A 17670-nucleotide genomic window follows, 5' to 3' on the forward strand; every position below is an offset into this window, starting at 1 on the left:
GTATACATATATAGACAAGCGAATGCATAGAGTAGAAGCTGTGCAAAGAAATCGAGCGAACGTGTGTGGAACGAACGACGTGTGGAAGGGGCAGAATCGAGGATGCCAGTCTTTCCCGGGCTACGGAGCGGGACGGGATATTTCGTGTGATTCTATTCAATCTTCCAGTTGATCAACAATATCTTTTCTTTTGCCTTTTGTGATTGTTTATAGTTTTTCTCAATATTAAATTTATTTTCGAAAGAGTTGAATTATTGAAACGCGAGTTTCAGTTTTACGATTATGGATCGAGTGATGTGAATACGGACTTCGTGAATGGAGGGCATAATATTATAGCACGTGTATTTGTTTTAAGAAACTTTTTTTTTGATTGTTTGATGATTATGGAATCGGAAAGAGAAAGTTTATGAGATTAAAAATTTCTGGAACGAAGGAAGATGAAGGTGAGTGGATTGAAATTTTAGAAGATAGTTTTAAGATTTGAAAATTAGAAAAAAAGAAATAACTATATTAAGATTGAAAATTTTCCAAAAATAAATACTTTAAAATATTATTATATGATACAATTATTCTTTTTTTATGATGTTAATTTAATCGTATGACATAACTTATATATTTTATTTTTTCGAAACTCTATATTTTCGAATAATATTCTATAATTGAGATTCATTTAAATATTTTATCAGTCCTTTGAACATTTTAACTATATTATATTTCTATTATTTTACTACTATTGCGATACACTAAACGTCAGATATAAAATACGCAAACTTCGAGAAGTAACATTTTCTCCAAAAAAAAAAAAAAATATCTTTGGAACGGATTGATACGCAGATCGAAATAATTTTAAAATATTGCGAAAAATTATTTACAATCATTGGCGAAACGTATAAGGAACGATAAATCATTAGGAATGTTACTCACTTATGGCATTAAACATCTATGTAGCCAAGTGACGAATGTATACGAGGATCTTAGGTGTCCGGTAGTCGATAGTGAGGTCCGTTTGACCTCTTCACCCTGGCATTTCTCACTTTGTCAGCTCATCTCCGTCGCCTCGAAGTGCTGGTCAATAAAAAATGACTCCTATTATTCTTCTTAACTACTCGCTGATTGCATTCTTTGGAGAAACACCTACAAAAAAGATCGATCGAAGAATTCATTTTTTTTATTTCAATGAAGATTTGATTTTGTATTAACTGACTTATAAGATTAGATACTTGTGGATTTTGAAATTGGATAAATTATAAGTAAGATAAATTATAACGACATTTATCGATGTGTTTGATAATATACGGAACATATTATTATGCTTGTTAGATTGTGATTAATGAGAAAATTTTTTTTGAAATTGAAAATATTTTTAGTATATGTATAGATTGATTTAATACAATTTATTCAGATTTATTAGATTAATTATTAATCGAATTATTAGTCGAATTTTTCGGAAAAAAAGCATCTTTATTTTTTCTTTTGGAATGGTTTCTCAGGGTAGAAAAGAGAAATGACGAATTTCGACCTGTTGTAAATTACCTCTTGAATTTTGTGGACTCGCTTTTTTGTGGATCGTAAACCAGGAACGCCATTGTAAAATCCTATGATCATTGAAATGTTTCATTCTATTCTTTCTTTTTACATTCTTTTCTTTTTCATTCTTTTTTTTTCCTTTTCGATTCTTTTGTTGTGTAATCATTGCGTAATTAAAAAATTCTTTGATATCCACATTTTTTACACATTTTAGATTATTTATTTTAAAATGACTAATAATATTATTTAAACGGATATTATATAATATTATATTATATAATATTATATTATATAATATTATATTATATAATTTTAATTTTTCAAATATTAAAATTATTGTATTTAATTAATTATTATTGTTAATTTTGTACTCAATTGAATCTTTTAGATTTGAAATTAACGAACATAGATATCAATAATAACTTCGTTTATTTCGATAGATTTATTACGAAAAAATTTATGAAATTTTTAAAATTTTAATTTAATTTTTTTTTCAATTTCTATATTTCATACAATAGTTTTCACAATGAAAACAATATATATAAATATTTAATAAAAAATATTTAATTAAAATTAATTAGTAATTAAAAATAGGATCTGTTGTTAGAACACATTCTTTATTCAATTAATAAGATAAATATTAGAATATTAGGATAATGAATGTTCTACTTTATTATTTAAATAAAATCTACTTTATGGTTTAACGCTTGAAACAATGAGATTGGACAATTATGATTGACAAATAATCAGGAATCAACAACAGGGAAAATTGAATAAATATTTGTATAATCTTTATCATCGTATTGAATATATACTTTTGAGATTAAATTTGACAGACGAAGCGTGAAAATGTCTCGTTCTCAAACAATGGAATTAATGAACTGCAATTATATAATGCAACATTCAAGTATGTATTATACAATATTTTCATCGTATAGTTTATTACGTGATAATAAGAATTTATGATTAAACATGATTGAGGTTTAATAGCTACAAATGAGTGACTTGAGACAGTAATATTTTAATATTGCAATAAATCAACAGCTATATGTATATATTTTTTAGTAAATATGTGTGGAATAATAAAATTGAAAAGAAAACAAATAAAATAAAAAACATTGAACATATGAAAAAAAAAACAAAATAATATAAATCATAAATACAATCAGAAAAGGAATGGTTCATGAAATAAATCAAAAAATATGGAATAAATTTTTTTTTTTAAATTATCTAATGCATGGATGCCTGAATAGTTCACGATTGAATTTTTAATTTTCGCGAACGAGAGAATTAAAAATAGAACTAATTACTATATTCCGCATAATAAAATATCTGTTCAATGAAAAAGATTCTACCATATTTTAAATCATAAAATCTCTCTTCGATCCATCATTGCTAAGTTAAATACGCGAACATTGAACACGTGAATTTCTGTATATGAATTATCTCAAGAACCATGAAGAGAAGAATCGTTGAAAAAAAAAAAGAACCATTGCACAACCGACACCTCGAGAAAGACAACGTCGACGACAGCCAATTTCGAAGATATTACATACTCTTGTCTTTTTTCGTTTCATTTTCCTCTCTCTATCCTTTCTCTCCTTGTCACTCTTTTTACCGTCGGTCAGTAATCATTTCACGTTTAACTGGACGGTCATTGATTTATGATCTGCCGAAGGCAAAGTTGAATTTCCCACCTGTGATTTATACCTTCTGGCATTTCGATCTTCTCTCAGAAATCGAGCCACGTTTCTTTTTGACATAACACTATCGATTAATACAACGTGTCGCGCATCATGTATAATTTTTGCTATTCTAATGCGATTTTCTAACCAAATAACTGAAACATTTTGATTGAAGTAAAAAAATTATTAGGAAGAATTATTCTCGATCGAAATTGATTCGATTTTCGTTTGAAATTCTTAATTTTTTTTTTTTTTTTTTTGATTTAATTTCTGATTTCTCGAAGACTTTTTAACCTATTTTTAAGTAATTTTGTGTATTGAATAACTGAGTAATTACTAAGAATTTTTACTGCATAACAGTCATGAGTTTAATAATAAAAAATGTAATAACAAACTTTTATATATATAAATTTTAGCAATTATAAGTTTCATTATCTTATTTAATGAGAAAATAAAAAATTATAAAATATAACTCGTAAATTCTTAAATTATTAATACTATTAGTTGCTAAATTAATCCGCAAGAGGTCTCTGGTTGCTATTTTCTGAAATTATATTGTGTTTCATTATACCTGTATACATTTTGATTAAAACGTGATATAAAACAAGTTTCATATGTCTGTTGTCCAGTTAAAAAAGAAATAAATATGTGAACATAGAATAAATCGAAAGACATAATGTAATTAACTCATTGATTGCATGCTGGGCCGAACAATAACCTTTGTGAATTACTCGTGTACCAATTAATATTATCGAGGTAAAACATAACCTATACTTACATACACGTACTTGTATAACGCACAGGTATATAAGTACAAACATGTGTGCCATGACACACTGATAAGAAAAAAATTGCATACAGATCAGATACGCGTTATCTTTGCGTTTATCTCTCTACGCATTCACAATGACTTTCTCTCTTTCCCTTCGTTGTTTTTATCCCCCTGTTGTTCTCTGCTCCTCTAACAACAGAGACTGGATTGAAAGAAAGAAAGAAAGAAAAAAGACAAATCAGCTGCATCGTGTCGTTCGATTGTCAATTAATCGCAGTCGAAACCTTAGTACTTACACAAGTTTGGTTTAAGCGATTCTTGACTAATGAACAATTAGAAGGATGAATTTTAATCGATGATCATGCTTTTATAAAAGAATATAATTTTTTTGAAATATTAGATTTTATTGGGAAATTTAGTATTATTATAAATATAAATATAGATATAGTATCTTTAATTTTTTAAAATTTAATGTGAAAAAGATAGATTATATAAAATTAGTTTTTGAAATAGAAGGAAATTTTAATTTTTTTTAAACTAATGTTCGTAAATATTTTTTGACTCTTTAATTTTTATTTTTTTTTATTTTTTTATATATATTTTAGATTTATGATTTATTCTATTTGATAGTTTTGTCAGATCATTCGATTTAAGATTATTAACAAATTTTTCGAATTTAATAATCCAATTATTGAGTCGAACGATAAATCTTTCCGAATATTATACTAATGTAAATTAATATATCGTCCGTAAATTTTACAAACGACATTCAAAGTTTTTGCGCGGTTAATCGTATAGAAACCTCTTTCCGATTTATAGTTGGCGATGAGAAGAGATCCCTACTCTCACGACCGAGCCTAATTAATTAAACCAGAGAAGGCTGGGATATCTCTCGTGCATTCAATCAATTAGTTTCTTGAGCATGGCCCATTCATAGATCCGTTTCAGATTTAGTTTTAAAGCAATAGTTTTAGGTAGTTTATTGAATCGTGAATTATTTTTCCTGAAATCACTTCAGATATATATAATTAACATATGATATTCATAATATTATTAATATTATTTTAATTTAAAAAATTTAAATAATGACATAGAAAATACTACATCTTGAATTAAAAGAGACTTTTAGATTTAAGGATCAGTAAAGATATCTTAATAAATCTTACGAAACCTGTAAAGAATAAATTCTTTTAAAAAATATTTTCTGCACTTTAAAATAACAATATCTATAAAAAATAACAAAATTTTATTTCAAATAAAAATTTTTTAGATTCACCTACTTATAACTTTCAACAATAATTAAAAAAATATGCATATAATAAAATAGCGATAAAATATTATTTACCATCTATTTATTATTTATTCACATTTTTCACTTCAGATTAAAAATCTGAAATGAAAAAAATCAATATCGAAATTTGTAAAATTTCTACCACGTTACGCGTTCAATTAAAAGGAAGCTCTACTACCTATGGATCCCTAGGGGCGTGTCTGTCGCTTAAATCTCAAGAGGCCCACAATGAACAAATTTGCGCCTCTCCTAAAGGTCGTTTCGCGTGCACGCACGTTCGATGCACGATGTGTGCGTAGTCATGCGAATCGTGAACATTGGTCCAAGCCGTTGATCGAGGAGGGATCATGCCCAGAGCGGCATCATTTATCAGCCGGCGGCCGTCCGCTCGTTTATTATTTCACTTTGCCGAGTATTAATTGAGATTTGGAGCCTGCAGCCAATCTTTTTGTATATTCCATACCCGGAAACGGTTGTAGTGCGTTGCATGTCATAACTATGAAATCAGATGAAAAAATTTTGATTCTCATATGTTGTGAGAAATTTATGGTTACACAGTCTAGAATGAATATATTGTACAAAATAATATTTCTTAGAACTAAGTGTTGTAAAAATATTATTTAAGAATAAATGATATGAATTTGATATTTTTTTTTTTATAATATATATACTTTATCAATAATGTTATCATCATGATAGTCATATAAGGTGATTATATAAAAATTTTATTAAATTTATTAAAATAATGCATGATTGGTATTTGAAGATGGTTTCGAGATATTGAAGATATTTTTATTAAATCATAGAAAATTCAAAATAATTTTCTACGTATATAAAATATAGCACAGACTTTGTTCGTACAAATTGACACTTTTATGAATTGATCGAGCACGTTAATTCACTGGTCAACAAATTCTAACAAATCCTCGCTTCTAATAACGTTAATACCGTGGTACGTGTTCTTTTTCACAATTTGTATAACTTGATATAACATGCCCGTAGTGGTAAATTGCACGATGACACTGTGCAGTGACTTGTAGCAGCTGTTTGAGAGGTTTATTGAAGGAATTGTATTTGTGTTGGTTTGTACAAGATGTTTTCAGAACTTAAGAGGGTGGAAGATAGTGGAGTGTATACACGTAGGTTGTAAACCATGTGAGAAGATGAAAAATTAGCAGAGAATAGTATTGTAGGCAAAACTGGTTCCTCTGGGTTAGTTGCTTTGTTAATTAAGTTGTCTAGGAGAATTATTTCTTGTATTTTCGAAGTTTCTTGTTGATACTATCTATGTATATTTTACTTCTCTTTCTTTTTAATTTTTAATTTTAAACAATAATGAACTTTTACGAATTTTTCATAAATTTGTTGAGAATATAGATTTTATGTACTTATTGATTGTGTTTAAATTTAAATTCTTTATAAATAAATGGCAAAGAGATGAAAATCTCAAATTTTAATTACAGCATGATAAATTTAAAAAATTCATAATTTAAAACTGCTATTCCTAAATTTTCAAATCTCAAAAATTTCTAATAATTAAATCTTCAATCACTTAAATCTATATTTATTTATTTTTCTTAACTTTAATAATTTAAATTTTTCATAATAGAATATTTCATATATAATGCAAAATTTAAAAAAAAGTGAGGATCTTAATATAGATTTCCTAATAATAAAATATTATAAATAACAATAATCTATTCCAGACTGAGATTGAAACAGAGACAGAATGCACGGATGGCATCCTTTGTTCAAACAACAACAACGTCAACACAAACAATAATAATGTGGCAAATATTAAAAAATCTGGTACCAATATTACGACTAACGACAGCCACGATGGAATGGAAATGGACTGTGGTGGTTGCGGGGAAAGCGTACGCGAGCGCACTGTCCTCTGTGTAGGGGGTCGTACCTGGCATTCCAGATGTCTGAAATGTTGCGCCTGTGCTAGGCCACTGCACGATCAGCACTCCTGTTTCCTTCGAGGGATGCGGCTTTATTGCAGACACGACTACGCCTTGTAAGTACGGTTTGTAAGACTGGTTTCTATTTATTTCTCAGGCTTACCTTTAATCTTAGTTATTTCTTAGATTACGAGAAAACTTGTGTTTCTAGAGTTTCGTGATTTATATAGCCTTTTTATATGAAATTGATTAATCCTCTATAATTTTTTATTTTTGTTTACTTTTATAAGAATTCAAATTATAAATATTATAATTGAATTTCAATTTTTTATGTTGATTTAAATACCTATTATTTAAGAATCATTAAAATGTGATAAATAAACTATTTAATATTAGTAAAAATGATATAATTAAATATAAGTTTTAATTTAAAATAAAATTTGAAAAAGGAATCAATATATATATATATATATATATACTTTTTACACATGGTAATATAAATTTATATAATAAAGTTAAATTTATTTGTATTCATTTGAGATATTTTATTTTTTAATATTCAAATCCACATATGCAAAATAATTAGAGATGTTCATTTTTTTTTAATTCATCTAAATTCGGCTAAATTAGTTCAAATTTGTAATCCATGTATTTAGTTTAATTGATTCTAATCATAAGTACAATCATTGAAAAGTCTGTTTATCAAATAGTCGTATAGTTTGTTTCTCTTTTTTTTAAATATAAATCTGTGAATTTAAGTAACACTTTTTTTCCTTTCATTTGTTTAAATAAACAAGTTTTGTGCATCATAAAATATATATTCTTAAATCAATTTTCCATTGCAATATTTACTTTCTTTCATTCGTATAGCTGAACCTAACCTTAAATTGAAAAAATATTAATTTTGTTTAGAATCATTGTATTTTTTATTTGTTAAATCTTTCTTATTTAAATATTTTACATTTTCTCGAGATTTAAACTATCAAGAGACATTTGACTATACCTCGTTCATCAAACTAAAGCGTTCCATCATTGCAATCCATAATCGACTAAGAAGGATAGTCGTCCCGTGATCCAGAAGCAACACGAAGGATTATCGATGAATCCAATAATATTCACAACTGATCGAAATCGATAGAGACACCCTACTGATACGTAATCGGTGAGCAAAGCCAAGCTTAAGAGGACATTTCTCGACTATTATTCGGGAGCTCCTGGAAGAAACGATCATTTGTTCGACTTACGGAATAGTTGTACAGTATGCTGACATTAGAATAACAGATATCTCGGGCATCCTATCGAGCAAGCTAGATTCAAAGAATTCGTACAAGTCCTTTGGGATAGATTTTAAAAGATATCGTTCTGAATTACGATTTCGTGACTCGCCAAAATGATCTTAGTCGTTTACCTTTTCATCAAAGAAACAAATTGTTCATTCTGTTTACAATACGTATTGAAATTAAAATGCGATAATATAGAATATCATTTAAAAATAAAAAGTAGGTTATAGAATCCATTTGACTGGAATGTATTACAGTTAATTCTTATAATCACGATTGCCAATTCGTTCTAGGGTAAAACACGAAATGATATGAATCGCCATCTGGCGGTTTTAATCTGGAAATAGAAAGGGAAAAAATTTTTTGCATGCAAAAATTATAGTGCTATAATTATTCATAAATTGATTTTTGATGAAATAAATATTTCTTAAAAAAAATTCTGACTTTTGGAAGATTCGAGTTTCGAGTTTCAAGATTTCGCAAAGTTTCGATCTATCGTATTCGACTTTCGATCTATCTCTAATCTAATTCGACTTATAGACACCTAGGATTTTTTTCATACTTCCTCTTTATAATTTGTTAAATAAATCATCGTATCAAATAAATCTATCTACTTTTAAAAATAATAACTAACAAATTTAAAAAGGTCAATAAATCGAAAAACGTGATTACGGTTTTGCTAAAAATTTTACCAAAAGAAAGATACTCTATTCGAGTCACGTGGTTGTCACGTGGGTGCAGATATTCCCGATATATGAACAGATATTCTTAGTCGCATATTCGAGATGTTCGCTAGTGGGTGATTAATGTCTTGCGGTGTATCCTTCTTTTTGATTCTTGTTTTTTTTTCTTCTTTGGACCTCACGCGTATAGTCGGCTATTCACATCTCCGGATTTATACGTGTAACCTCGCATACTCGCGCGTGAGTTGCGAGTCACCTTGTGACGTTGAGGTTGGAAACGAATAAAGGACATCTCAACTGACATTTTCTCATTACAAGCCCATGAAGGTAAAAAAAATATATTTTTGATCGAAGTTCTCGAATATTCGCGAATATTTTCAAATCTATAGGTTTCTGTAGTCTAATCGAATCAAATAATCTAACCTAACTATTGCGAAATTGAACATAGTTTATATAGTTTTGTTCTTGTATAAATTTGCAAATTTAGATTTTTTTCTTTCGTTTCTTTTAATAATCGGATAGCAAATAATATTAAATTCACACCTTTAATTACAATTAAAAATTACAATTAATGTGGCATCGATATTGAATTTTTAAATACATGATTTTTGTTTGATTTTTGTTTGTTTTCTTTTATAATAAAAATTTTATTCGTTTATCTTGATATCAATATTCTCGATATTTTTTATCAAAGATCACGAAAACATTGATATATATGTGCGTGGCTGCCATTGCACGAGCAAATACCGCCAGTGTTCCATCGGACTAAGGAATTCGCCTCGTAAGGCAGTTCAAAACCAGCTGTGATTCTCTTTCTTTAGTCCACCCTCGTGTGTCAGTGCTTTTCAACCAGTAAACGAGTGTCTTTTAGATTAATCTTTTAAATTAATAAATATTCGTCATTATTCTCTGCTTTTGCTATGATTTCTTTCGCGGATATTGTTTCATGGATCAGAAAAAAGAAAAAAGAAAAAGAAAAAATAGAATATGACAAAGGAAAAGGACACGAATTTCAAACGAGCGGAATGAAACAGAAATCGCTCTATTAGCGATGCCAGAGCGTCGGAATTCCGGTTCTCTTAATTCAGTGTGGCCGATGCTCCGCGACACCGAATCGGCCGCTGCTTTAATCACGACCTTATCGTTTCTGCCTTAATGGCACTTAAATGCGAATGCCTACACTCTCCTGAGAAAGGTATCGAATTCGAGATGCACGATGCTTCGCGACCCGGAGGTAATCTACATTTTCTGCCTACTGTCGTGATTTCGACGATTTCCTAAACATACCAGGGGGGCCGATAATTTCGAGTATACGAATCTGAAATTACGAAGATACGATAAATCGATATTAGAATTAATAAAAAGATATTTTGACAAATTTTTTTTTACGAATATAATATTATAATTATAAGTAATGTATTCATAGAATATTTTTCTAAGAATGTATTTTTGGAGAAAAGCTAAAGTAAAGAGTTGATATATAAAAATGTAGGTTATATTTATTAATTTACAATAATATTTAATAATCGAACATTTATTCCATAAAGTTCAATACATTCTTTTGAAGAGATCCTCACTTTCCTCATTCTGACTAGTTCTTTCGAAAAATAATTTCATTTATTTTGTTACTATTGTCAAGTCACTTACCATTTCTAACTTTCATAAAACAATATAATTCCTCGTAAAAATTCTTGACTTGTAAACGGTTACAACTAATTAAATATATTACGTTTACCTATTTATTCAATTTTATTACCATATAATTCTCATTGTAAACTGTCAAATAACTATCAAAAAACGGTGAATTAATTAATTCGATGATTCCTTTAAATTTACTGTTATTAAAATATATTCTTTTACCTGAATAATTAAAAAAATTTAAGTTTCTAAATATTTTTTAAAGTTATAAAAATTTTCTAATATTCTTCTCTTAATTTTCTTATAATATTCTTTTAATTGAAAAATTTATTTTTCAAAACATGTCAATTCTCAGATAATAAAAAAATTTCTACTTTTCTTGTACATTCAGAATATGTATCTCATCGTAAATGTCATCATGCACATGAATATCATATCTTTATAGAGAATGATAATTCAATTGTAAAATATCGCGAATTTTATAATTTATCATGTGATCCATTTATATCTTCAATGATATTGAAGATAGCGATCATGATCTGGCTACGTAGTGCGAGAATCGAATGCATTCGAACGAGGAACGGAGGTGTAAGGAGGGATCATGAATTCTCTACTGTGCAGAGGTCGGATAGCGGCCGACTTAATCCCCTGTTGACTTATAGGGCCCGCCTATGTGGAAGAACAAATGAATAAATTAGGGCGGGGTCGTTTGGTAGCCGATGTACGGCCCTGAAGATTTATAGATACCCAATACCAGTTCTCCTGGTCTGGTTACACGGTGCTCTTCCACTCTTCTCCCTTGCCCCCTCTCTCTTGCCCTCTCTTGATCCGACGTAAACGCGGCAGAAAAGAAAAGGGTGGCGCCACTATTTATGCTAATGACACTTCGTTGAACGTTCACGAGTTCTATGAGGAACATAGAATTGAAAAATTGCGTCATCTTTTGCACTTTGCTGGTTTCGAAAGAAAAATAGTGGTGTCTCGGATCACAAAATATCTTAAATGACTCAATTGATATGGTTAAGAAAATAATTTGTGAAGATATCGTGAAGATGATATGCTACCTAACCTTTAAAGTTTATTATTTAAAATATATTGTGATACGATAAATTTTAATTAGAATGGGAAATTTTCGATTTGTTGGAACAATTTCAAGTTTTATAAAGTAATAAAAAAATGCTACAAGAATTTATAGTGTAGTTATATCGTTCGTGAATAGAATTTCAAGGAGCGAGAAATGGTATTCAAAGTCAGGTTTCGATGTCTCGTTAGGAACGCGCATGCGCTTCTAGGAGTGCCCTGTGCACGATCACCATAACCAATAATGCCCAAAAATATCTTGGATGCGACGATGACGGTGCAATTTGTGAACCAACTAATCCTTCCGTAGCTTACCATATTTTTCCATACAATAACCAATCCTTCGATCCATTCTTCGTTTTCATCTTCACCACTTATACATCTCGTATTCTTCATCTTGTCGTAGCAAAATTCTTAGTTGTGAGAAACAAATTATTTATATTAAAGTAAAAAAAGTAATTTATCAACGTGGAATAAACTATTTATAAAAGAATCTCTTTTAGTATCAAATGACATTTTTGCAAATTTTACATTAAAGATAAATTATACAAACGTATATAAATATTAATTAGTTTTTTCCAAGAGATAAAATATTGAATATTTTGCAAAATATTAATCACTTACATCAATCTTTATCATCTTTAGTAAATTTTATCTTCGCATAAGATCTCATTAAAAGATATATCGATTTTCATGTAATTGGTAGCCAGAAATCGCTCGTGCATATCTATCATTCGAAAGCAACAGTCGTAAATGTGTGATCTGTTTCCTGGTGTCGAGGCGGCTGAAATTCAAAGGATCTCGAGTCATTTGTAGGGCGAGAGGAGGCTTGGGACTGAGACGTCGAGATAATCTCGACGTAATCTACCGACCAAATCGCGAGAGGTCGAGCGACCCTTAAACCGTGGCTCGCGCTTGTGACGCGCCTCCAAAGGACAAGCGAGTGGCGAAGTAGTATGTTAATGAGGACAGGACCGTCGGATTCTCGTGCATGGAGGTCCTGAATGAACCTGCAATCTTGACCAAAATAGCACCTTGAAACTCGTTCCTTTTCCTCGTTGGATTCTTGCTTTTTGCGAATCTTGAAAAAATCTAGTTATCGTTCAAATAGCAATTTAATGATAATTTAATGCATTTAATAAATTTTCCTCAAATCATCTACCAATTTAATTGTAATTTTCTTACGAAATAGTGGAATAGTGATAGATATAGATGAAAACAAGTAAGTTCCATGATCTTCATTTTGCAAATATAAATTTCCTTCTCGATGTTACAGAAATTCTTCGGTATTAAAATTTTGAATAATCCTTATCAATTAATTTTATTAAATCTAAAAATTATCTCAATTATTCATCAATTGCAATTCATATTTCTAATTTAATTTAATTCTGTTATTAATTATCTTTTGTTCTATTGATATTTTTTAATTCTATTGATATTTTTTAAATATCAATTTTCTCTCAATTTTCAGAACATTCGGTGCTAAATGCGCGAAATGCGGTCGAAGCGTGGGCGCCGGTGATTGGGTGAGGAGGGCCAGGGAAAGGGTGTATCATTTGGCTTGTTTCGCTTGCGACGCATGTTCTCGCCAACTCTCCACCGGAGAGCAATTCGCCCTCCTGGACGCCAGATTGCTCTGCAAAGCTCACTACCTCGATGTGGTGGAGGGAAACAATACCTCGTCCTCGGAGGATTGCGACTCTGAACACGGTGGTAAAGGTAGCAAGACGAAGAGGGTCAGGACGACTTTTACGGAGGAGCAGCTATCGGTTTTGCAAGCGAACTTTCAGTTAGACAGTAATCCTGATGGCCAAGATCTCGAGAGAATAGCGCATGTCACGGGGTTGAGCAAACGAGTGACGCAAGTATGGTTTCAGAACTCGAGAGCCAGGCAGAAGAAACACAGTGGGAAGATCAAGACCCAAAGTGAGTAGATCTTTTCGTTATACTTCGAATTTATCTTGTTGTTGTGTCGCAAAAATAATAAATATATTTAGAATGAATTTGAAATTAAATTAAACTGTAATTTTATTGCTTGCAAAAATTGTCATTTTTTTCATGACAAGTAATATAAAATGTAATAGGATTGTAATATTTTTCATAAAATATTTAATATAGGTTAGAGCAATATGGGGATAAAGTAAAATAATTAAAATAATCAAAATATCAATAGCAGTATTGAAATAGAGAATATAAAAGATACTTTCTTAAAAAAAAAAACAATGAAATGTTTAATAAATTAAATCATTAGAAATCTCATTTTTAATACTTGCATTCAAAAATTTAGTGCACCATTCACCACCGATGCAACATCACCCAGTAGAATTATACCCAACCAGCGTGAACATGGTAGGCGCCTATTTAGGAGGATATCAGGGTGGTAGCGCAGGAAGTGAAAGTCCTGGCAGTCCATTGACACCTCTCACCCCTCTGACACCTCTAACCCCAACAACGCCCAATCACCTTCAAGCTCAGTTCTGTCATCAAACAGGGTAAAACTTCGTCCAAGAATTGAAACCGATGATTAAATTCAAATTTTCCAAGTTTTAAAGACATTTCTGATTTTTTTAAAATGAAAAGTTTCCGATTAAAATCTTTTAAAACATTGATCTCGTAAAATTCAGAGAACAAACAAAAAATAATAAAATTCCTGGATTTCAAAGAGGATAATTTGATTTATAATTAGTGGAAATTTTTGATATTTTTATAATTACTTTAGTACTTTAGTAGATGATTTTTTAAATTTAAATATGATGGATATTTGATAAAAAAAGAAGATAAAATCTATAATGAATTTATGATGGAATTTTATGAAAAATTAAAATATTAATCCTCTTTGAATTCTTCATTGTTCTCTATTTTTTGTACATACCAAAAATGAATTGTTTAAAACAAGTAAAAAAAGTAAAAGTGATACTACAGATAGGATAGGATTCTATGAGGATTCTAGAGTACGAATAAATGAAATGAATTAATTATTTATTCCATTTCAATTAACTCCCACGACTGATTTCTCATTATGATTTCTTTTCATTTTAACAGGTGTTTTATTCATCAAAAGTGCAATCAAACGAAAATTAGAATTACAATTTTAAATGTGTTCATAGAAATCTTGTATTTTGTAATTAGAAATTATTTTTTAGATTTTATTTCTCAAAGTCAAATAATTATTCAAATTAACATTTCCATACTTTCAACTTTTTTATAATTCCGTTAATAATTTTTATTCTTTATTTATTTTTAATTTTTAAAATCATAGCAACACATTGAATGTATGATTAAATAACGATAAGTCTCATTTTTAGCGATAAAAATTGTTACGCTCATTAGCATTTATTAAATTCTTACGCACACGTCTCTTATAAAGTATTTTATTTTTAAGATAAAATTGTACATAGACATATCCCGTAGCTTTTGTATATAAATTTCAAAAAGAATCGTGCATGAGTATTTGATATCGCTGTATTGTACACTCATAGCGCAATATTGTAAACCGTACTGTTAATAATAAAAATGTCTTTTACTGTTAATATCATTATTTATTATTTTCGATCCTATATTTTTCTATACTCCTTAAAAACTTTTCATAAATCTACGAAAAGATTATTAGTGCTTTTGAACTACTATGAATTTTTCTAAAATATAGCTAAATGTATTCAAAGCGTGTTATAACCTATAAAAAAACATATACTTTCCTTATACATGCTGTGATGTTATATCGAATTATGAAAATTGAAATTTGTAAAATCATAGAAAATTTACATAATAATGAAAAAATATCTACATTTATATAATATATAAACGTCACTATATTTAAAGGATAAAAAAGTTCTTTATAATATAATGATATTAATATTTTTTCTTTGGGCTGGGAAAATCAACATGGAAGTAAATAAATATGTGCAACATTTTATATTGTATATATACTTAGTTTACAATATTTACATCACAGTACATTAAGTATATTAAATAATGATTCTTTTTACGATTACACAATTAATTATCTAAACACTGTAAAAGATACTTTCATTCGGAACATTGCTTTCTGATGTTCCCCGAGATATACCGAATATACCCGAGTCAACACGAAACGAGACTTCGGCAATTTTCGGGGACACCGAACATCTCTCGAGTTTTATCGTATACGTTAATCATATATTCGATCTTACACGTTTTATTAAAACGATAACCTGATTATATCAGGAAATTCCGTGGATCAATCAAAGTGAGGACAACTATCGTATGTATCATTCTCTCGAAAAGAAGGAAAATTACATTTATCACTTCTTTAGAACCATAAAGGACATTCCTTATTCGTATAATCGAAGTTCGTGTATCGATGGATTTAAATCGAACTTTTTAATACTCATGATTAACCCTTCCCATTGAATCTACTATTATAGGTTATTTCTGATTCAATCATCATATTCTTTGAATTTCGATGTTCAAAAAAATTAAATGAGTTTAATAAAATTAAAAATTAATTAATTCGAAAAGAAAGCATGGAAATGGAAAGGGTTAAAACTTGATTCGGAACTAGAAAGTTGATAACGAGTTGATCATCACCTATCAATCGCTACGGAAATATTCGCGATTCATTTCCATATTGGTGCACGGAGACTTGTTTTATGCATTATATGGAATGTTTAATTGTATTCACTTATTTATAATAAGCTTAACATCCAGTGCGAGAGAGCTGTGCTGCCATCCAGTCTTAAAAATTGGCTTCTCTACATTTTGCTGGTTATCTTAATAAGTTAACAACGATTTGGGCGGATTTCGTTCTAAATTATACGAAATATTCGGATCAACGACATTTTATTTGAGATGAAGTATTTATCGAAATATTTAATCCTTTGAAACAATGTTACAAATTTAAACATTTTTTTTTTTAAATGTTATCTATTTAATTAATATTCCTTCCTTTGATCGAAACATGGAGTATTCTTTAATTTACAAATCAAAATAAATATATTTTGTATAAATATATTTTGTTTCAAGAATACGCTTCAAAGGATTAATTAATTAATTGAATAAATATGAAGATCACAGACGAAGAACTTGGTAAGTCATTTTTTATCAATATTTACAATAGAATATCTTTTATTAAAATATTTTCATAGTTTTATTTAATTTATAATAGAACTAATCATGTTTCGGTTATTTTCGATTAATATCGGTAATTTGCCGAAGATTAGCAGAAGAGGATCGGCTATTGGATTTTGATTCTCGAAAATAACCGAGAATGTCTGAAGTTAGAACGAATTGTTACGTTCGATCGTGATTGAATTAATCAAAGATGATCGAAAAATAATCGGCTTTAAAATTTTTAATTTGTAACATCATTAAATTTTTATCTCTTATAATATCGAAATATTAAACTAATTTCTTTCAGTTAAAAACATGATGTAAAAAAAAGAAAATAGATTTCTTTGAACTTGTTTAAATTTTTCTTCTGTGATTTTCATATGTTATTTCAAAAGTACTAAAGAAATAAAATAATCGATAAACGTGTTTTAAAAACGCGAAGGTAAAAAATATTTTGGAAAACAATCAGAATTCCATACCTTTCTTTTCCTTTTTCGACATTCACCGGATAAAAATTGAAAAAAGAAAAGTAATAAATCAAGGAAAACTCTTTTATTCCTTGCTTTCTTTTTATAATAAAATTCTATCTAAATCTTGACAGATAAATCGAAATCTGATTCTTAGATCCAAATAGGAATTCGAAACTTCATAGGATCTCAAAATTCTCAAAAATTTCAAAATTTTATGAATGAATGAAAAATCAAATGTATCAATGAAAT

The 17670-nt window shown here is 28.9% G+C and overlaps 1 protein-coding gene across 1 annotated transcript; it reads left to right on the top strand.

The window, feature by feature from the left end:
- Nucleotides 1–316: 316 nt before the first annotated feature.
- Nucleotides 317–14492, top strand: LOC122713576 (LIM/homeobox protein Awh-like). Its single transcript, XM_043934161.1, has 4 exons — nucleotides 317–443; nucleotides 6982–7298; nucleotides 13335–13789; nucleotides 14151–14492. Exons 1-4 carry the CDS (start codon nucleotides 438–440, stop codon nucleotides 14357–14359), a joined length of 987 nt encoding a protein of 328 aa, XP_043790096.1. The 5' UTR covers nucleotides 317–437; the 3' UTR covers nucleotides 14360–14492.
- The last annotated feature ends 3178 nt before the right edge of the window (nucleotides 14493–17670 follow it).

Source organism: Apis laboriosa, unplaced genomic scaffold, assembly GCF_014066325.1.
Source record: "Apis laboriosa isolate Shangri-la unplaced genomic scaffold, ASM1406632v1 scaffold112_cov148, whole genome shotgun sequence".
In the NCBI taxonomy this organism is placed as follows: Eukaryota; Metazoa; Arthropoda; class Insecta; order Hymenoptera; family Apidae; genus Apis; species Apis laboriosa.

What these genes read in the sequence shown, in the direction of transcription:
- LOC122713576 (XM_043934161.1), top strand. An exon ending in TGCAGACACGACTACGCCTT is followed by an intron (nt 7,299 to 13,334) that starts GTAAGTACGGTT and finishes CTCAATTTTCAG; the next exon opens with AACATTCGGTGCTAAATGCG. An exon ending in TGGGAAGATCAAGACCCAAA is followed by an intron (nt 13,790 to 14,150) that starts GTGAGTAGATCT and finishes TCAAAAATTTAG; the next exon opens with TGCACCATTCACCACCGATG.